Source organism: Symphalangus syndactylus, chromosome 14 (genome assembly GCF_028878055.3).
Source record: "Symphalangus syndactylus isolate Jambi chromosome 14, NHGRI_mSymSyn1-v2.1_pri, whole genome shotgun sequence".
NCBI lineage: Eukaryota > Metazoa > Chordata > Mammalia > Primates > Hylobatidae > Symphalangus > Symphalangus syndactylus.
This window is the reverse complement of record NC_072436.2, coordinates 66,832,230-66,853,758: the sequence shown is the minus strand read 5'-3', so window position 1 is coordinate 66,853,758 and position 21,529 is coordinate 66,832,230. Positions and strand designations below refer to the sequence as shown.

Genomic DNA, 21,529 nt, shown 5'->3' with positions numbered 1-21,529 from the left:
TCCAGAGGGAAAGGGAGACCCAGGGTGGGCGGGGTAGTGAGGCCTTGTCCCCTTTCTAGGGGCCACAGGCCCAACCCAGGCTGGGCAGAAGTGCATTCACTAGGGTCCGCTTAATAAATTCTCCTGGTCTTGGCGTTTTGATATGGGACACCAGCCAGGAAGGGATGGGAGCTGTCAGGGTGTTTAGGGATGGATAATAAAGGTTGGACAAGGGACAGTGGGAGGCAGTAATTGGGAAAAAAGTCATTTTGTATTCATACCTCACTTGGGCCAAATAATGGTGTAAAACTCCTGTACTTTTAGTTTTAAGTTGGGGGCAAAAACCTTGGGGCACAGAGTTGGGGAGGGGTAGGGGTGCCCATCCCAAATGCTACAGCCAAGGCCTGGGGTGGCAGTGGAGCAGAGGTGAGTCTGAAGCTCATGTCCTGGCAAAGGAGGGCAGCCCAGAGTGGGAAACAGTGGGTAGAGAAATGCACCTGTGATTACAGAGCGGCGACGGGAGGACCCATCGACACAGTGGAAAGGTAGGAAGAACTCACAGACAAGCCAGGGGAGGTGGAAGGAACAGCACTGGAGGCAAGAGGAAATAACCAGAGGAAGGAAACCGCTCCACACAGGGGGAGAGGGAGAGGATAACCCCAAGTATTTCAGCCATTACACAAAGAGAGGCTGTCAGGATATTGTCTGAAAACAAGCCCTAGCTATGCAGGATTGATGGGAATCATGCAGAACGGCAAGGTCGAGAAGGGCTGGGGGCGGTCCGTGTGTGGACAGATAAGACACAAATGTGGCGCGCCAGCAGTGTGAGCCACAGACAGGCGGACTTTCAGCTTAGAACACGTGATGATGGAAAGCAAATCTTATAAAGGAAAAAAGTCACAGACCCGGATGGACTAAGCAAAATGATGGTTAAATACACAAAGCCAAAGTTACTAGAATTGTAAGGAGAGCTTGATCCAAATACAGTTACAGTGGGAGATTTCAATACACAGCTCTCAGGCCAATCAATAAAAAGGAATGATATAAAAGAATAACCAATACATTTGATTTAATAAGTGGAGATTCTTTTTTATCATGTGTGTATAGTTGTTAACAGAAACAGAGTAAAGAGGCCGTGGCTCCCGGGGGGCAGTGCCGGAGCAGGGCCCTGCATACTTGGACCTGGAGAGAAAGGGCTCTATGGGGAGGGGGAGGGGGGCAGTGCCGGAGCAGAGCCCTGCATACTTGGACCTGTAGAGAAAGGGCTCTATGTGGTGGGTGGGCAGTGCTGGAGCAGGGCCCTGCATACTTAGACCTGGGGAGGAAGGGCTCCATGCTCCAGCAGGTCTAGGGCTGGCAGGCAGGGATGTGGGTTCTCATGTGTTGGCCCTCATGGCAAAGAATGGAGATCTGGTGGGGCTGATGGTGGGCTGGAGAAAGCCTGATCAAGATGCAGCTGTGGCCTCAGCCCCCTCCTCCAAGTCCCACACCTCTGACTGCAGGTAATCAGCAAAGGAGCCTTAGCCCAGCACAGGACATGCCCCAGGTGGCGTTTTCCCACGAGGCGGTCAAAGCACATGGCCAGCTCGTTGTCATCCAGCCCATTGCGCATGATGTGGCTGCGGTGCTCCAGCAGGAGGGCCAGGCAGAAGAACAGCACAAATGGGTTCCCCCGGCCAGACTCCTGGGGTGGGGGCAGTCCCATTGGTGGTGTGGGTGGCAGGGACTTTCCAGGGTCTTTCGGGGAGCCTACCTCTCGCACCAAGGGGGAGCTTACAGCCATGTTAGCAGTGGCAGACCCCTCCTGGGTGGATGGTGGAGATGAGGAAGATGGGGAATCAGGGTGGGAAAAGGAGGAGAGCAGTGGGTCTGGGGAGTTTGGCAAAGGTTTGGAGAGGGACTTGGAGCTAATAAGGGCAATTGGGTGGGGCAGCTGGACCAGAGGGTCCCTCCTGAAGCCCATGTTATCCCTGAGTTGCTGGAGGCCATCCAGGACGGCTTGTCTCAGGTGACACCCCCTGCTACCAGGCCCCTGGCTGGCTGTGGCCAGGTGGTCAATGGCATCTTCAAAGGTACTACCTCCTCCACTGGCAGGCCTTAGCATGTGCCTGTCACATGGGCCGCCCCCTGTGGCCACCAAAACCAGTGTCTGCCACTTAGCTGGGGGATCCAACCAGTTCTCCCTCATGTTCAGGAGGATCAGGGGACAGCGAACTTCAGGTGACCTCGCACATGCAGAGGGCATCTTTGAAAGCGAACTCTCGCTTGAGCTCCAGCAGCAAATTCAGAGGAGAAGCAAACACTTTCATTCCTTCTGTGTTATAATAGGAAAACAAAAATAAAGGACCTATATAGTTTAAGCACCGAAAGAAACTAGGGATTGATAGAAACAGAAATCAATGAGCTAGGAAACCAACACACATCCCATTCATACTTCTTTTAGAATGGATGAGCGACCCCACGCATGGACTGGTCTCTGCAAGCACTGATGAAACAGACCTGGGCACATCGTGATTTGCAGTTTTCCTGGTAAGGGGGATGGGGGCAGCAGACACGTTCAAGACTAGGAATGAGAACAGTATTTGGAGAAAACTGTATTCCACACTCTGGCCATATGTTTGCAAACCTGGGGGGAAGGACTCCCCAGGATATGAGTCTCCTCAAGAGGATGCCAGGTCAGATTCTCGGGTGAAACCTGGCTCCATCACTCACTGTGTGACCTTATGCAAATCACTTAGCCTCTGTGTTCTTCAGTTCCTCATCTATCATGGAAATAATGATAGTTTCTGCCTCTTGGGTACTTGTGAGGACTAAAGGAGTTCATACATGGAAGTGCTCAGACCTGGCACACAGCGAAGGGTCAGGAAGGGGTGGAGTTGTCATTAAACGGTGTTGGCACACAGGCTGTGCATCTGCAAGAAAATACAATGTGTGGGCTGGGTGTGGTGGCTCACGCCTGTAATCCCAACACTTTGGTAGGCCGAGGCAGGTGGATCACAAGGTCAGGAGTTCAAGATTGGCCTGGCCAAGATGGTGAAACCCCATCTCAACTAAAAATACAAAAATTGGCCGGGCGTGGTGGCAGGTGCCTGTAGTCCCAGCTACTCAGGACGCTGAGGCACAGAATTGCTTGAATCCGGGAGGCAGAAGTTGCAGTGAGCCAAGATCACGCCACTGCACTCCAGCCTGGGCAACAGAGTGAGACTCTGTCTCAAAAAAAAAAAAGAAAGAAAGAAAAAGAAAATCAATGTGCATTTCCATTTGCATTTGTAAAATCAACTCTTGATGGATTCAGAGGAAATAATAAAACAATAAAAATCTTAACAGAAAATTAGGAATTAATCCTGGGGCAAGGAGGGACCTCCTAATCTAAACTAAAACAAGAGAGTTCTATTTAGCTTTATAAAAACTTTTATATAACAAAATATACCATAAATAAAGTCCGTGGATAAATGATAGACTCAGGAAAATACTAGTGATACAGATGGCTATGATATACAAAGAGCTCCTAGACACTGACAAGGAAAACACAAACCCTTCCAAGAAATGGGCAAATGCCAAAGGCCATCGCACAGTGAGGAATGCACCAGCCACTAGGTGGCAGGGAAACGGCAGAGTGCCACACACTGCCAGGCCAGCTGGAACTACAACAGCCCCTTACGGCCACCTTGGTGGATAGCCACCGGCAACACCTGTGAAGACTGACAAAGCCAGCATCCCTGGGATCTAACACGCAGAAATACACATGCCAGGGCATGCAAAGCGGCCCACGGAGCATTGATCCAAAGTGGAAGGCAAAGTGGTCTCCCATCCACAGGGAACGTTGTGATTACTCGCACATTCTACATGCTTACCGCTGCTTTCACACGGTCATGAGGAGGAGTGGACTCCAGCTCCCGGCCACCCCGGAGGGAGTGGGGTCAGAAGATGCAGAAGAGGGTGCATGATGAGGCTCTGCTTTTAAAATGCTGACAGCTTCCAATGTGTCATGTACATTTTTGTGTATGTTAAATAAGCACTGAGAAAAACTTAGGGAAAATATTGTGGATTACAGATGAGACACTCATATTGAGAAAGAGGCAAACCAAGTACGTACAAAAGAAAAAGTCTGAGCTAAACAATGTGTATTATGTTTGTAAAATTACATTTGTGTGATTATTGTGAAGAAATAAAACTTAAATTTTCTTTGCATTTTTTGAGTAAACATTATATTTCATGTGTGATGAGGGTGTATTCAATGTCTGTTAAGATCCAGGATGGGGCTTCCCAGGCCCCAAGAGACTGGCAGTACCAACCCAAGCGTGCCCTGGCGTGTCCTCCTGGCATGCCCGCTGTGTCCCTTCCAGGATGGCCTGGGCGTGGGCTGGTCTGCAGAGGCTCTGCAGCTGGGGCTGCAGCCAGGCAGTGACTCAGGCAGGTTCCGCCTGGGCTGGGAGGGCCGGGCATTCCTCCTGTGAGGCTGCCTGTGCCTAATTCACCATGACTTGCACTTTGCTGCCATCCTGCCTGGGAGGCTGACTTAGCCAGGATGGCCCTAGTACCCACTTCCCCTCCAGCCAGCACTCATGCCTTCTGCCCCGCTAAGACGCCATTTGTCCTGACTCCGCAGAGGCTTCCTGGGAGCCAGGGCCTGAGCCTGGGAGCCACAGCTTCCTGGGAGCAGGAAAGTCCAAGGGAGATGGGGTGAGGACTGGGGCCTCTGCAGCATCTTAGGGGAGGCTCCCCCTGGTCGCACTCACCTCCCCAGGCTGCAAACCTGCAGCTTTTCTGACCCAAGGCACTATGACTGGCGGCAGATAAAGAGATGAAGAAACCCCAGAAGTCCTTTCCTGCAAGTCCCCAGAAGGTGCGGACACAGTGGGGAAAGTGCCCTGGGCACAGCCAGTTCTGCTGACTTCATGCCTCTCCAGAGAGGGGCTTTGTGACAGTAGCTGACTGACTGCTCTTGGCTGGGCATGGTGACTGGATTACAGCTCTCTGTGGCCTTCAACTCCTGGGCTCAAGCGATCCTCCCACCTCAGCTTCCCCGAATAGCTGGGACTACAGGTGCGTGCCACCACGCCCAGCGGATTTTTACATTTTTTGTAGAGATAGGGTCTTTCTTGGTCACCTAGGCTGGTCTTCAACTCCTGACCTCAGGTGATCTGCCCGCCTCTTCCTCCCAAAGTGCTGGGATTACAGGTGTGAGCCACCGTGCCTGGCTGAACACTAAGCCATATTCCTTCTATCTAAATATGTGTTTGTACGCACTAAGCAAGCTCTCTTCATTCCCCCACCTCGCCACCCTTCCCAGCCCTGGTAACCACCAATCTATTCTCTATGTTCATGAGATCCACTTGTTTGGCTCCCACACATGAGGGAGAACATGCAGCATTTGTCTTCCTGAGTCGTAACACTTTTAACCAATGGGGAGGTCCCTGAGACCCACTGCCTAATTTTCTCCTTTCTACTCTCTGTTTTTTTTTTTTTTTTTTGAGACAGGGTCTACCTGGTCACTCTGTCCCCCAGGCTGGAGTGCACTGGCATGATTACAGCTCACTGAAGCCTCGACCTCCTGGGCTCAAGCGATCCTCCTGCCTCAGCCTCTCAAGTAGCTGGGTACATGCTACCACACCCAGCTAATTTTTGTTTGTTTGTTTTTGAGATGGAGTCTTGCTCTGCCCTCATCCAAGTTGGAGTGCAGTGGTGTGATCTTGGCTCACTGCAACCTCCGCCTCTCAGATTCAAGCGATTCTCCTGCCTCAGCCTCCCAAGTAGCTGGGATTACAGGCATGCACCACCACAGCCAGCTGATTTTTGTATTTTAGTAGAGATGGGTTTTACCGTGTTGGCCAGGCTGGTCTCCAACTCCTGAGCTCAAGTGATCTGCCCACCTCAACCTCCCAAAGTGCTGGGATTACAGGCGTGAGCCACCGTGCCCGGCCGCCTGGCTAATTTTTTATTTTTTGTAGAGATGGGTCTCTCTATGTTGCCCAGGCTCCTTCTACTCGTATAAAGAAAGTGATTTCCCATTCCAACAACTATTTCTAATCTAAACGTTCCTTGAAATTTAAGCAAACTTGCTTTTCATTCATTCATTCAACACTTTTTTTGCTAGCTTTGGGTGAATTTGCTGAAAATCGTCTTGCGAAATGATTGCCTTTCTATCGGAGGGATGGTTTGGTATAGTGGGCTGCTTCCGTATCTTCAGAGGTCTCCCTTGTGCCAGGATATGGTGCTGAACAAAAGTTGAGATCTCTGCCTTTGTGGACATTCCAGTCCATGGGGGGGACAAGGAGAGAAGAAAAACAATCAACACATAGTCACACAAACAAAGATATGATTGCAGGTTGTGACAGGTTCCTGGAAGTAAGGAAGGTTTTATTTGAGGGGTGGGAGAGGTCAGGGAAGCTGAGATCTGAACATGGGTAAAAGTTAGTCTGGTGCAGAGCGGAAGAGAAAGTGTCCCAGGGAGCAAGAACAGCATGTGCAAAGGCCCTGTGGTAGGAAATTGCCTGGTTCAGTCAAGGAATGCCAGCAGACTGGAGTGCAGTGAGAATGGTGGGGAGTGGTGCTAAGTGAGGCCGGCGAGGCAGCCAGGAGCCAGGCCAGGCAGGGGCTCACAGGCGGTGGGAGGAAGATTCTCGACAGCAAGGGGGCGCCACCCAAGGATGTGAATCCGGGGAGAGACATGCTCAGGTCCTCATCCTCCGCACGTCTCTCTGGCAGCCACTTGGAGAAGGCAACTGAGCCTGACTCAAGGAGAGTAGGCAGAGGGCAAGAACAGTGGCCTGGGAGAGAGAGAGAGAGTGACAGTCCAGGTGAGGATGAGGCATTGGGGATGGAGTATTAGGACTTGCAAAGATTAACTCATGCTTGCAATCCCAGCACTTTGGGAGGCTGAGGCAGGAAGATGAATTGAGCCCAGGAGTTTGAGACCAGCTTGGGCAACATAATGAGACCCATCTCTACAAAAAATTTAAAAATTAGCCAGGCATGGTGGTGTGTTCCTGTAGTCACAAGGTGGGAGGATCGCTTGAGCACTGGAATTCAAAGCTGCAGTGAGCCGTGATGGCACATATGCACTCCAGCCTGGGCAACAGAGCAACACCCTGTCTCAACAAAAAAAAAAAGAAAAAAAGAAAATCTGAAAAGCAATATCTGCAAGTTTCTATCACAAGCCACACTCCCACACTTTTGCCACTACTGAAACTATAACCAAAACCCAAACACGCAAACAAGGATTTTGTTCTTCATAGATTTGAACTGCTTCTAGGCTCCTTGCTCTGACGCTTCCACCACTACTGCTGCCACTTTTGATGACACCCATGCCACCTAATCTTTCCAGGATGCCTTCGGCCCGCCAGGCACTGTTCTGGTCACTTCGTGTACTCACTGCTGCGTTGCTGGCTTTTGCTAGTTGCTTCCCTGGTTCTCCCAGGGGAGGGCTGCTGCCACGATGAGTCAGCTCTGAATTGCCTTCGGCCTTGCATTCTGCCCTCTACTCAAGATCCAAAGTCCCAGGAGAGTCGGGGAGGCCTCGTGGGGAGCCCACCCCAACCCATGGCTGGCCTGGAGCAGGCACCTGGTTGACCATCTCACCAAATAGGAAGGGGTTGCCTGAAAAGATAATCAGCTGTTGCCACCAGAAAAGGGGAGAGGCTGGCACAGGCCCGGTCTTCCTCCTCTCAGGAGGCACCCCACTTTGCACCTACCACCCAGTCCAGCCCCTGCACAGGTGCGAGGTCCTGCAGATGCTTCTTTCTGCTGTTTCTGGAATGTTTCCCATTCTGTTAGTCTTATTTGGGGGTCTCGTCATTTCTTGCCTGCATTGCTGGAAACTGCAGCCTTTGGGCTAGACCTTTCTCACACTGTGCCCTGTCCAGGGGGTTCTCTAAAACAAAAAATAGCAGACATTTGTCTGTCTGATAATCTCCTCAGCGCCCTGCACCCCCACAGCCGGCCTGGCCCACAGGCCTCCGTGAGCCCCTGCCCCAGGAGCGTCATTCACCTCCACACCTCCTGCTGGCAACAGTGGACACATCGCACCTTTTCATGACATAATGTTCCCAGCCTCTGTGCCTTTGCTTCTGCTCTTCCACCCCCTGGCTGTTCCTTGCCCAAATGCTTCTCACTCAGCTCAGATGGTGTTCCCTCCCACGGACTCTCACCCCAGTCCCTCTAGCATCCTCTGCCTATCTGGTTACTACAGTGTTCACATTATTTTGAAATTTCCTGTTTATTCTGTCAGTCAATAAATATTTATTGAGCATCTACTATAAATGCAGTATGGAGATTACAGCAGTGAACAAATCAAATTCTAGCTGTCAGGAGTTAAGGGACAGGTAGCAAACAAGATATAAATGCTCCAGAGAAAAAATAATGGAGGAAGAGGACAGCGTTGTGCTATTTTCCACAGCGCATTGGAGCGTAGCCGTGTGGGTGGATGTAGGGGAAGGGGGCTCCAGGTGGAGAGAAGCAGGAGGGCCAGAGCACATCCTCAGGACTCGTAGGCCACGACCAGGACCTTGTGTTTTCCTCAAATGAAATGGGAAGCAGGGACCCCATGCTGGTAAGCAGCCTGCCTGCAGGCGGGTGAGGGTGGCAGGAAGCGCCTGGTGAGAGGGGCCGAGAGTCTGTTCCACACCTGCCTCCTCCCCACAACGTGGTGTAGAGCAGGAGCCCAGTGAACATTGATCAGACAGCGTGGGAAGGGCTTTTCCAGACTCCTTCCTTCCCAAGCGTCTCTGGTTTTCGGTGACCACACAGACCCTTGGCCCTCTTCTCAGCTATTTAACGAGAGAGCAGATTTATGGATTGGAGACCCCCATCAAAAGTCCCCAGCCTGTGGCTCCCCAGGGTTAGGATCTCTGACTCAATGGGGCCCTGTGCACACTAGGGGATGTGAAGGGCCCGGGGCACCCGTGGCTGGGGGTGCGTTTCGGGGGAGCTGCATGCTCTCACTGTGGCTCCTGGCTGACCCCTGCCGATCTTACGTAACCAGAGAACTCAGAGAACCGCCATCTGGCAGCGGCAAGTCTGGAAAGCTAGAAGAGCTCCACGCCAGGCTGAATCAATCAGCAGCCCCCACGCCCAGGGCAAACACAGGCTCTTTTGAAGACTGGAGATATGCCCTGCCCAAGCCTTCAGAAACATTCTCGCATTTCAGAAGCGAACAAAAGCAGACAGCCTGGGACCTAATCCCCAAAACCTGGGCTGCAGGGAGCAGAGGTCCAGAAGACACCACACCCCACATTTGAATATTTTTTTTTCTTGTCACGAAAACTTCCTGGGCAGGAACTCCAAGGGCTCAATGGGCGGGAAGGAGGGTCCTTAAATACGTCCCCTTTGGCTCTTGCTGTTCCAGAAGCCCCAGTTACCAGGAGAGGCGGTGTCAAAGGTAATCCTCTTCCCTGCATTCCTTATTTTTTCTCTTGTCTAGGTGGAGTCTGCATTCAGAGCAGGGGCCCTAAGTGTCAAGAGTCCTACATCATCTCCCAGGGGGCTGGTCCCTGCCTCTGGGACCATCATCTTTGGAGCATCCTTCTGGACCTCTGGCATCTCTGCCATCCCCCAAACCAGGAGGCAGAGGTCCCAGGGATCCGCAGAGCAGGGACACCAAGGTGGCCGTGGAGTGAGAGGCCTTGATGGGCTGTCAGACTCCATGACTGGAGGGAAGACAGCAGAGCTGAGTGCTAAAGGCATGAGCTGCTGACAGAGATGGACGTGGGTTCAAACCCTGATGTGCCACCTGCTAACTGTGAGACCAGACACAGCATTGAGCATTTCTCAGTCTCCCTTTCCTCATCTGTAAGATGCACTCATAACTGTTCCTTCTTCGTGGGCATCACTACAGGGCTTTTGTGAGGATGGAAGTCAATGAGGAGGGGAGGGGGTGTCACTGGGGGGCAAAGTCAACACTAGCACAGGTGAGAGGAGCGGGGTGCAGGAATGTGGGGTGTGAGGCGACGGGGTCTGGGGAGGCCCCCAGTGCATGCTGCAGCAGCTCCCATTCGGGTGCAGCTGTGACGTGATGGTGTCCACTCATCTCTGTGAAGTGGCACCTTTGTTAACCTGTCTCTCAGGGAAGGCCGTCCAGCCCAGAGACCACAGTTCCAAGTGGCGATGCTGGGGTGCAAGGCCAGTCCTGTCCCACGCTCACCAGGCTCTTCCCACCTGGGCTGCCTGCCTTGGTGGCCAGTGCCTAAGGCTGCTGCCCTGGTTTGACCGTACAAGGCTCGGGAGAGAAGCAGGACCTTCTCTCCTGGGTTGTGGTCAGCAGGAGGGGCCTGGCCCACGGGACTGAGGAGGTCCCAGTGAGGGGGCTTTCCCAGCCTCCTATCAGATCATAAGGAGGGGCCATGGAAGGGCCAGGCTTAGAGCACCCTCAGTGCCAGCAGGTCCCTCCTCCCTGTGCAGAAAACCCGGGGCTAGGGGTCAGCCTATGGGGAGGGGAGGCAGAGGAAGGATCAGAAGCCACTCGCTGGAATGTAGGCAGGACCATATATCTATATACAATATAATTATATACTACATATGATATATAGGGTTTTTTTTTTCTAATGGAAATACCCTATTTCTGCTGATGTTAAAAGTTATGCCGGGTCTGCAAGTGGGCTGAGTATCTCGGGAAGGGGAGTAAGGAACTGGTAACAGTGGCCCCTCTATGGGGCAGCACCTGACAGTTGGAGCAGGGAGGAGGGAGGCGGACTTTTTTCTGTGCCCCTTTGCTATATTTTACATTTTGTTTCATGAGCATGTATTGCCTATCTTAAAACATACCAAAATTTAAAAAATACAAGCTCATTGCAAAAAGTCAAACATTGCATAAGAGGAAAACAGATCATCAATAATTCCACCCCCATCAGTTGTCCCATCATGTCGGGGGCTACCGTTCTAGTCCTTTCTTGCGTGTTAGAGCACGCACGCACACACACACACGCACGCACACACGCACATACACACACACACACACGCACACACACACGCCTGGTACATCTGTTGTTCTGCAACCTGTTTTCTGTTTTTCTTTCTTTCTTTTTTTTTTTAGATGGAGTCTCGCTAAAAGTAATTATATTACTTACCCGAGGCCTTCAAATACCGCTTCCACTGATAGCCTCTTGACTTCTAGCACATCTCACTAACCTTGCCTTACCTCCTACCACTAATCTAATAGGAGAACTCTGTGATTATGGCTCCATTCTCCTGTCAAAGTGCTGGAGTGCAATGGCCCAGTCTCGGCCCACTGCAACCTCCTCCTCCCAGCTTGGTGCAAGCAATTCTCCTGCCTCAGCCTCCCAAGTAGCTGGGACTACAGGCGCCTGCCACCACTCCCAGATAATTTTTGTGTTTTTAGTAGAGACAGGGTTTCACCATGTTGACCAGGCTGGTTTTGAACTTCTGACCTCAGGTGACCAGCCCACCTCAGCCTCCCAAAGTGTTTGCTAGGATTACAGGCATGAGCCACCACGCCCGGCCTGTAACCTGTTTTCTTTCTTATCCCCAGTGCCTGAGACACCCCTGGTGCAGAGAGAGCCCCTACAAACATGCTGAATAGCCTGCTTGACCTATATCCCTAAATACTGCACAGTAAACCCTTACGTGGGTGTGACAGGAGTCATTTAAACTGTCTCCTCTTTCGGACCTTTGGGATGTTTCCAATACTTCCCTGTTATAGAAAACAGTGATGACTTTCTTATTCGTGAATGTTTAGGAAAGGCTGTAGGACCTTTTTGTCACAGAGAAATATGTTTGAAAAATTTTGCCACATATTGCCAAATTGCCCCCAGCAGGGCCATCCCAATTTGCCACTATAGTTTCGTGTATTGGTAGCAGGAATCGCCTCCACACCTCTTTGTGGAAATCTGAAGCTCTGTGAATCCTTGGCGGGCATGGGCGTGCGTCTCCCAGGTGTGGCACGCGTGGGTTTACACACCAAGCCTGGTTCAGCTCTGCCAAGAAACCAGCGCTTTCTAGAACAATGGCTTAGCCAGGAGGGTGGTGCTGGGTTTTTCTTTATTGACTTGGGTGTGGAATCGCGGACTGCGCCCCTCCAATCTGATCTGGAGAGTGGCTGACTGCGTGTGCAGAGCTCTGGGGGTGTTGGTCTGGGATTGTGCCATCAGCTTTGCAAGCAAGTAAGGGAGCGGAAAAGGCCGGGAAAGGCCCTGCCGCGAGCACGCTGCCAAGAGCCCCCAGCAGCAGTTCGGCTTAGGACGCGTGTTGCGGCGGGTGTCACCTTCTCAGGGGCTAGCAAGGCAGCCGGGGCCCAGGCGTCTGAGTGAGGGGCGGGGTAGGAGGCGAGGCAGAAAGTGGACCTTCCAGCGGGAATGCCATTTTCCCCAAGGCCGAGCCCAGGGAAGTCCCTTCCTATAGAATTCAGGCGGGGTGGGAGGCGGGGCGCTCTCGTGCCCCTCAGCCAGCTGCAGGTGCTCTCTGTCCCCAGGCGCCATGAGCAAGATCAGCGAGGCCGTGAAGCGCGCCCGCGCCGCCTTCAGCTCGGGCAGGACCCGCCCGCTGCAGTTCCGGATCCAGCAGCTGGAGGCGCTGAGGCGCCTGATCCAGGAGCAGGAGCAGGAGCTGGTGGGCGCGCTGGCCGCAGACCTACACAAGGTGCTCGGGGTGGGCAGCTGCCCTCTGCTAGTGTCGGAGCCAAGCGATGGGGCGGGGGGCTGGGGAGAGTGCGGCCCGGAGAGGTTCAGGAAGGACTTGGGGCTACCTGGCCCCTCGGTCGCGGAGACTGGGCGCACCGCCCTCCCCTCCGCCGCGCCTCGCGCCCCCCTGCCGCCTCTTCCGCCCTCTGGCCTTTTCCTCCTGGCCCGGCCTCCACGTCCCGCCCGCAGCGTCCCCCATTTCAACTCTCCTGCTGCCCCGACACCCTGAACTTCTGGTCCTCCTCATTCCTCAGCCCCACGCAGGACCACCTGGTTCTCCACACCAGGAACCAGAGCAGCTTGGCACCCCGGAGGGCATGGCGGGGGCTCTTCCCTCCCTCCCAGTCCTCACAGGGGCTGTTCCGTCCCTCCCCCTGAGCAAGACCAGACACCTCTGCATTCGCAGACCCCTGCTGTCCCCACATCCTGCCTGGGGTCCGGCGCTCCGGAGCCCATCCTCCCACCGACTACCCTCTTTGCTCCTGCACTTTTATTTTTATTTTATTTTACTTATTTATTTATTTGAGACGGAGTCCCGCTCTGTCGCCCATGCTGGAGTGTAACGGCGCGATCTCGGCTCACTGCAACCTCCGCCTCCCGGGTTCAGGCAATTCTCCTGCCTCAGCCTCCCCAGTAGGTGGGACAACAGGCGTGTACCACCATGCCCGGCTAATTTTGTATTTTTAGTAGAAACGGGGTTTCGCCATGTTGGACAGGCTGGTCTTGAACTCCTGCCCTCAGGAGTTCCTCAGGAGGAGTTCTCGGCCTCTCAAAGTGCTGAGATTACAGGCATGAGCCATAGCACCGGGCCTGCTGCTGCACTTTTCAAGAAATCGCTCAGGACTTCTCATCTTAAACCAGAAACAACAAGGAAACCCATTCCGTTGACTTTACAGCTTCTGTGTTGCTCTTCACAGCCCAAGTTTATAAAAGAGACGCGTTTCCGCCATCTGCATCTCCTCTTCTCACCCCTGCTCCCCACAGGAGGCCCTGAGCGCCCAGCAGCCCTTGGTCCTGCATCCCCCTCCAGACAACTAAAGGGCCTGGCTCCCTCCACCCTGCCCGGATCCAGCTCCCAGTGCCCGAATCTATCCCTCTTCCCCGGATCCATGCCTCCCTCCCCGGATCCATTCCCACTGCCTGGATCTACTGTCTCCTGCCCGGCTCTATTCCCCCTACCTGGATCCATCCCGTTGCCCATGCCTGATCCCTTCACCGGCTCTCTCCCCTGGGGCCCCAAACCTGCCTGGGCCCCCCTCTGGCAGAAAGGTGTCCTCTCAGACCCACAGGTCCAACGGCTAATCCTGGCTCTGCTTCCCCCGGGGGCCTTCTGCGGCTGCCCCCACTCTGAGCTGGGTGAGCGACCCCCATCACCCTGGCAGCTGAGCAGTGGGGCTCCCCACTCGCCCCAGCTGAAGGCAGGCCCTGGCCCTGGAAGCTCACTCGGGCTCTGTCACTACAGAACGAATGGAACGCCTACTATGAGGAGGTGGTGTACGTCCTAGAGGAGATCGAGTACATGATCCAGAAGCTTCCCGAGTGGGCCGCGGACGAGCCTGTGGAGAAGACGCCCCAGACTCAGCAGGATGAGCTCTACATCCACTCGGAGCCACTGGGCGTGGTCCTCGTCATTGGCACCTGGAACTACCCCTTCAACCTCACCATCCAGCCCATGGTGGGCGCCATCGCTGCAGGTGCATGGCCCTGTGGGAAGGGAAGCTGGGGGAGCACCGTCCCCCAGCGCGGAGCCGAGCCAGGATGGGCTCAGGCCTGTGTTAAGAGTCCTGGGGTCAGATAAGGGTTTGCTGGGTCTGTCACAGGAGGCTGTGGGGACCAAGCTATTTAGCCAGGCCTCTTGGTGCCTGAGGTCCAGTCAGGCTCAGGTGTCCACACCCAATGATAGAGAGAGGGCCTGCCTTCCCCCACCCCTGTTGGGGGGCTGGAGCTTCTGTCACTTAATATGCATCAGGGCTTCCTTCCTAGAATGGGCCAGCGCTGTTCTACCAACCAGGCCCCCAGAGCCTCTCTCCCCTTTCTGCTTTTCCTCCAACATCTCAGCAACTCAGAGGGCCAGATGGTGCAGCTCTGGCCAGCGTGTGCCCATGCGTGTCCCTCTGTCATGTGCCCGTGCGTGCTCCTGGGTGTGCCCCATGACGTGTGCTTTTTTGCTAACAACTCTTCCATCCACTTTCCCGAGGACACACGATGGAGGGGAGGCTTCGGGTGTGGTCCTTGGGAGGGCAGAGCCTCTGGGTGAGGTACCCTGGGCATAGGCCTGGCTCGGTGTGCTCTGCAGGGAACGCGGTGGTCCTCAAGCCCTCGGAGCTGAGTGAAAACATGGCGAGCCTGCTGGCTACCATCATCCCCCAGTACCTGGACAAGGTGAGGTGCCCTCCAGGGCCTTGTAACTCCATGGCCTCATAACTGAGCTAGGGCCAGGTCTTTAGCGGGTGAGAAATAGTGAATTCTTGCAGCAAGGGGCCAAGCTACTGATGGGGCTGAGGATTGTTCTTAGCAGCTGCCCTCTCTCATTAGGGTGAACAGAGCCCCTGGGCCAGGAAAGGCGGTCTACTGCCAGTTACTGCCACCACCCTCTCCCAAGGTGGGGTGCTGGGCTTCGGGGCTGCTGGTCTCGGCCACTGCAACTCACCCATGCTTGCAAGAGCGAGGAGGGGCTTGGTCTTTGCTGAGCCTCCCCTCTCTCCTTGCATGGAAGGATCTGTACCCAGTAATCAATGGGGGTGTCCCTGAGACCACGGAGCTGCTCAAGGAGAGGTTCGACCATATCCTGTACACGGGCAGCACGGGGGTGGGGAAGATCATCATGACGGCTGCTGCCAAGCACCTGACCCCTGTCACGCTGGAGCTGGGAGGGAAGAGTCCCTGCTACGTGGACAAGAACTGTGACCTGGACGTGGCCTGCCGGTGAGAGGCACGGGCCTGCTGGCTGCAGCAGTCCTTACTCTGCCTTCCAAGCACGTGTGACTGCACCTCATGCTGTGGGTCCACTCCGAGTAACACAGACACCCCCTGCCTTACAGAGCAGTGGTCCTTGCAGAAACTTACATGGGGGTAGGGGTGGGGACCGTATGCACAGAAGACGTATGAGGAGTCCCAGAAGGCTTCCTGGAGGGGGAGAGGTCTAGGCTGAGCTCTGTTCGCTGAGTGCACATCACTGGGGAAGTGGTACTCCAAGCAGAGGCTGCAGAAAAAGCAACTGTGGGACGTTCAGGACACAAGGAACTGTACTGGGTCCAGCCCTCTGATGGGGCAGGGCAATCTGAGTTCTGGAGAGCAGGCCCGGAGGGCAGAAGGGCCACCGCCGCTCGGGGTCTGGAGCAGAACCCGTATCTGCACCTCCCGACCCTAGCCAGGGCTCTGACCACCTCCATATCCCACATCTGTGGCCCCCAGAGATGTAGGGGGGCCCAAGTAGCAGTGACACCTGACTGTGCAGGGCAAGGGCGTGATCAGGGAGCACGGAGGTTGCCCTCAACAGACGTCCTCTAGAAATTCCCAACCAGTCGCCAGTGAACATGATCAGGAACATTGGGTCTGCTCGATCCAGTGTCTAGAAGTGAGCAGACCACTTGGGAGGACTCACTGGTGGCAAGGTCACAGCTGATGGCTTCTGCTGACCAGAGAGCTCAAGGGTCTGCAAAATGAGATGCAGCTCCTGGGGAACCTTTTGGATTTAGTCCCGTCTGGGATTTTCACAGACGCATCGCCTGGGGGAAATTCATGAACAGTGGCCAGACCTGCGTGGCCCCTGACTACATCCTCTGTGACCCCTCGATCCAGAACCAAATTGTGGAGAAGCTCAAGAAGTCACTGAAAGTGAGTGTTGGCCCCTTGGCGGGGTGGGATGAGAGGCTGTAAGGCACAAGGTGGGCCTGGCCCCTTAACCGACTTCTACAGATTTGGAAACACTGGGTTTATTTTCTTCTAATATAAACATAATGCAAGCTAGGCATGGTGGCTCACACCTGTAATCCCAGCACTTTGGGAGGTAGAGGCTGGAGGATCACTTGAGGCCAGAAGTTTGAGACCAGCCTGGGTAACATAGCAAGATCCCATCTTTACAAAATATGTTTTTAAATTAGCCAAGCATGGTGGCATGGTGGTGCATGACTGTTGTCTCAGCTACTTAGAAGGCTACGGTGAGGCTGGAGGATTGCTTGGGCCCAGGATTTTGAGGCTGCAGTGAGCCATGATTGCACCACTGCACTCGAGCCTGGGCAACAGAACAAGACCCTGTCTCTAAGAGGAAAAAAAGGTAATGCACACTCACTATAGATTATTTGGAAAAGATTTAAAAGCATAAAGAAGAAGAAAAAAGCTCCACCCAGAATCCCACCACCCAGAGACAGACACTGCTGGCCTGTGCCTGTGCAGCCTTTGGGCAGGACGAGGCTCTGCATTCTTACCCGAAGCCCTTACCTCTTCTCCGTAGGAGTTCTACGGGGAAGATGCCAAGAAATCCTGGGACTATGGAAGAATCATTAGTGCCCGGCACTTCCAGAGGGTGATGGGCCTGATTGAGGGCCAGAAGGTGGCTTATGGGGGCACCGGGGATGCGGCCACTCGCTACATAGGTACGTGACCCCTGAAGAGCACAGCCCATCTGCCCAGGCTGTAGGGGTCCCCAGCAAGTTCACAGCAAGTGGGCACAGATACTTGAAAAGCAGACATGACCTCAGGATGGGTATAAATTGCTTTCACCAGGGAGCCTGGGGTAGACTCTAACAGGCAGGGGCTGAGGACAGCCCCTGCTCCAGCCTCAGAATCCCCTCTCCCAACAAAGGCCCAGAAAGAGGGGCCTCATCTCCCTGCCCCTCTGCAGCAGCAGGAACAGGGACAGCAGAAGCCACAGGAGCCCCAGGTGTGCCAAGCCGTGAGGGGCCCCCAGTGCCCAGGTTGTGGGTCGCCAGATGGGACCTCTTGGCCCCGAGTTTGTCAAGGAGACAAGAGAATTCTAGCAGGGCATCAGGTGGCTGGCGGGTGCAGTGCCTGCTCCTGGAGACAGATCTCGGGTCCTTCCATACAGGTTAACCTATAGTTGTCCCCAGTGATCTGCTCAGATGGCATCCAGGATGCAGGTGCCTGGGGCACCTCTCTGGGGCCTCGTCCCTGCCCTTTTCCAAGCCTGGGCAGCTTTGCCTGAAAAAGGGTTGGAGCAGGGGTCTAGGTGCTTGCACTTTCCATCTGCATGGGGGTCTCTGCACCGTCCAACTCTGGCTCGTTTCCTGCCTCAGCCCCCACCATCCTCACGGACGTGGACCCCCAGTCCCCAGTGATGCAGGAGGAGATCTTCGGGCCTGTGCTGCCCATCGTGTGCGTGCGCAGCCTGGAGGAGGCCATCCAGTTCATCAACCAGCGTGAGAAGCCCCTGGCCCTCTACGTGTTCTCCAGCAACGACAAGGTGGGTGGTGGGCCTGCGGTGCCCTCCTCCAGGGTCCTGGGGCCCACAGACCTGGGTTCAAACTGCAGCTTCACTGTTCTCTGGCTGTGTGACCTTGGGCAAGTCACTGGATCTTTCTGAGGTCTTTTCACCTCATCTATAAGATCAGGACAGCAGCATCACCTGAGGGCACTGAATGAGCGATCCTTGCCCAGGGCCCTGCATACAGGCGTGGGGGCGGCTGCTGTCACTCTTTGCTCATGTGGTGCTGAGGGCCACGCGATCTGCAGAAAGAGCAGGAGACGGAGGCTAAGGCTCTGCCTCCACCTGCTCTTGTCTTTGTGACTCCAGGCTGTACCCAGGCAGGGGGGGGGTGGGGGGCTGGGGCATCCTGTGGGCAGGAGACTGAGGTCAGTGGCTGGGTCTTGGTGCAGGTGATTAAGAAGATGATTGCAGAGACATCCAGTGGTGGGGTGGCAGCCAACGATGTCATCGTCCACATCACCTTGCACTCTCTGCCCTTCGGGGGCGTGGGTGAGTCTGGGGCTTAGCTTGCTGCCTCCCTGCCTCCCTCTGGGCCCCCAGGGCTGGGCACACTCACCCAGCAAATTCAGGAGGGACCACCTCCTGCAGCCTGGGCCGCAGCCTCCCATTAACCTCCTCCATTTGGACCTTGGCCTCTGCGTGCCGTCAGACACACTTAACCTGGGAGCCTAGAGGTTCCTAGAGGTCACCTGGTGCACCGGCCTGTTTCATGGAGGCCTGAGAAAGGTGACCCAGGCTAGAGGTCACACAGCCATTTAGTGGCAGAGCTGGGATTAGACCCTTGCTGGGCACTCCCACAGTGTGGATGCCCTGGGGACACCCTAGACATTGGCCACCCTCAGGAGGCCCAGAAAAGGGCCACAACCTGGAGCTGGGTGCTGAGGGCCACAGGATTTGAGGGAAGGATGGGTGATGGTGGCTGGGGCTCTGCCTCCCTGTCCCTGTGGTTCTGGGATACACCCAACAAGGTGGAGAGGGAAACCTGGGGCGTCCTGGGGGCAGGATGCTGAGCCCTGTGCTGACTTCTCCTCTGCAGGGAACAGCGGCATGGGGTCCTACCACGGCAAGAAGAGCTTTGAGACCTTCTCTCACCGCCGCTCCTGCCTGGTGAGGCCTCTGATGAATGATGAAGCCCTGAAAGTCAGATACCCCCCGAGCCCGGCCAAGGTGAGAGGGGGAAGGGGCTGTGGGGGAGACCGGGCTGTGCGGGACCAGGGCCTGGGGATCACTGCTCACTCCGTGTCCCTTTCACAGATGACCCGGCACTGAGGAGGGGTTGCTCCACCTGGCCTGTTCATACTGTGTCCCATCGGAGTGTGGACCACCCTCGCTGGCTCTCCTGGCCCTGGGAGAATCGCTCCTGCAGCCCCAGCCCGGCCCCGCTCCTCTGCTGACCTGCTGACCTGTGCACATCCCACTCCCACATGGGCCCAGGCCTCACCATTCCAAGTCCCCACCCCTTTCTAGACCAATAAAGAGACGAATACAATTTTCTAACTCAGCAAATGCAGGCATATGGCACTTCTTTTGCAGTCCTGCACCCACCGACCTGTCCTGCCTGATCCCACTGCCCCACGCAGTGTGGTCACTGATGCACCAGCAAAGGCCCCTCATCAGCTGGTGGGGCCTGGTGCCAGGAGGCCATGCACGGTGTCAGGGTGACACTTGTCTTCCTTTTAGACTTGGGGAGGTCAACTCCACCTCTGGTGTGTCCAGCCAAGGAGAGCCTGAGGAGGCTGGGCCTTGTCAGCACAGTGGCTCAGATACGGGGAGCTGATGCTCGCTCTTCCCAGACTAGCTTCACTATCTTGGGCAGGGGCCACTTTGTGAGACGATGCAGTAGTCAACACAAAACGCCTTAGTTATGTCATAGTGCTGCTCGTGGGGGCAAAGGACCCGAGGCCAGGCAGCACCAGCACCCACGGTGCCTCAACTGCATGGCGTTGGGCAGCAGCTGGCCCAGAGTCCCACCCCAGAGGCCTGAGGAGCCAGGACAGGGTCTGGCTAGGGGAGTCTGAAGCTGGGTGTTCTGGGGGCTGGTTAGACTCAGAGCCAGGAAGCCTCCCAGCCTGGGCCTGGCAGGTAAGGGGAGGCTGCTGGGGGAGACTTGCTGAGGCTGGGCCTGTCCTTCAGGGTCCTCTACACAGACTCTCCTGGTATCATGCAGCAAAGCCCTCCCGGCTTTTGCTGAGATTTCCCTGTGAAAACATAGAGTTTTGTGCCGCCACCAACAGGTGTGCCTGGCCCCGCCTGGGACCCTCGCCTTGCCTACTCCCAACAAAAGCCCACCCTCCACCTGGCCCGTGCCCCGCCGCCATTACCCCCTTCCCACTCCTGACCTTCCTCTCTCTCGTGCGTCTTCAGTCCCCCCTTCTGTCCTGGACCATTGCTATTCTCTAGCATCTTACACCTTATTCCAAGTCCCCCAGGCTCCAAATGCAACCAGAAAAGCCGTTAAATGTTACCTGTGCTTCCTTCCCTCCAGTGAGGGGGTGGGAGCAGGAGCAGAGAGGAAACTTTTGTTTTGTTTTGTTTTCTTTGGATGTTTCCTGCGTGCACCTGTGACTTACTGTATACCCAGAGAATTGAGCCAAACTAAATCTTGGCTGGGAGTGGTGGCCCATGCCTATAATCCCAGTACTTTGGGAGGTCAAGGTGGGAGGATCCCTTGAGCCCAGGAGTTCAATACCAGCCTAGGCAATAGAGACCCTGTCTCTACTAAAAATAAAAAATTAGCTGGGTGCGATGGTGTGTGCTTGTAGTCTCAGCGACTAGAGAAGCTGAGGCAGGAGGATCACTTGAGCACAGGAGTTCGAGGCTGTAGTGAGCTGTGATGGTGCCACTGCACTCCAGCCTAGGCGCCAGAGTGAGACCCTGTTTCTAAAAAAATTTTAAAAACCAAAACCAAGAACAAAACAAAATAATATTTTCTCCTAACTGGCTCCCCCTGCAGCAGCTGCCTCCTGTCTCTACGCTTCCTCCCAGCAAGACTCATCTGAATGGTTGTTCTCAAACAGCGCTTCCTGCCCCCACTCACTTCTGCTTGCCCAGGTGACCCTCCCTCACCTCTGTCCTACAGGGAACCCCTGGTGGCTCTTGACCAGGCAGGCACAATCTCATGCGGGCAGATCCGCAGGGTCTCACAGCCACCTTGGGCATCTCCACTGCCCTGCCACCTCCTTCCGTCTGACCCCAATCTCCCTCGAACACTCTGTTCTCCGGATTCCTGGACCCCACGTGCTCTAGTTCTCTTCCCTCACCAGCTTGTGTTCCCAAGTTAGTCTCCAGCCCTCCTGACCTTGAGCTCCTGACTCATATACCCAACAACTGACTTGACCTGTAAACTTGGAGTCTCAACAGGAAATTAACACTTCCGTGCCCAAAGGAGAACTCGATTTTCCCCTCTAAGCCACTCATTTTTTGTTGTTGTTTTTGTTGTTGTTGTTGTTGTTGTTTGTTTGTTTTGAGGCAG

The 21,529-nt window shown here is 54.8% G+C and overlaps 2 protein-coding genes across 3 annotated transcripts in view; one reads left to right on the top strand and one right to left on the bottom strand.

Annotated features, from left to right (window-relative positions):
• Positions 1 to 19,563, top strand: part of ALDH3A1 (aldehyde dehydrogenase 3 family member A1) — a 72,222-nt gene extending 52,659 nt beyond the window's left edge. Inside the window, exons 4-14 of one of the 2 annotated variants that reach the window (XM_063617842.1) lie at positions 2,423 to 2,508; positions 12,404 to 12,570; positions 14,074 to 14,305; positions 14,908 to 14,993; positions 15,328 to 15,536; positions 16,331 to 16,448; positions 17,065 to 17,206; positions 17,867 to 18,033; positions 18,447 to 18,546; positions 19,094 to 19,224; positions 19,312 to 19,563. In XM_063617842.1, coding sequence (XP_063473912.1) covers positions 12,409 to 12,570; positions 14,074 to 14,305; positions 14,908 to 14,993; positions 15,328 to 15,536; positions 16,331 to 16,448; positions 17,065 to 17,206; positions 17,867 to 18,033; positions 18,447 to 18,546; positions 19,094 to 19,224; positions 19,312 to 19,326 — 1,362 coding nt within the window. In that variant the 5' untranslated portion in view covers positions 2,423 to 2,508; positions 12,404 to 12,408 and the 3' untranslated portion in view covers positions 19,327 to 19,563. Of the gene's footprint in view, positions 1 to 2,422; positions 2,509 to 9,253; positions 9,359 to 12,403; positions 12,571 to 14,073; positions 14,306 to 14,907; positions 14,994 to 15,327; positions 15,537 to 16,330; positions 16,449 to 17,064; positions 17,207 to 17,866; positions 18,034 to 18,446; positions 18,547 to 19,093; positions 19,225 to 19,311 lie in introns of those variants that run through there. The other variant, XM_055243316.2, reaches the window with a different exon arrangement.
• On the bottom strand, positions 1,199 to 2,414 carry LOC129462867 (TBC1 domain family member 25-like). The gene has a single exon (XM_055243317.2). The coding sequence runs from the start codon at positions 2,222 to 2,224 to the stop codon at positions 1,370 to 1,372; it is 855 nt and encodes a 284-aa protein (XP_055099292.1). The 5' UTR covers positions 2,225 to 2,414; the 3' UTR covers positions 1,199 to 1,369.
• Positions 19,564 to 21,529: the final 1,966 nt, after the last annotated feature.

Bases quoted from the DNA above. Each gene is read 5' to 3' on its own strand.
- LOC129462867 (XM_055243317.2), bottom strand. From the start codon at position 2,224: ATGCCCTCTGCATGTGCGAGGTCACCTGAAGTTCGCTGTCCCCTGATC.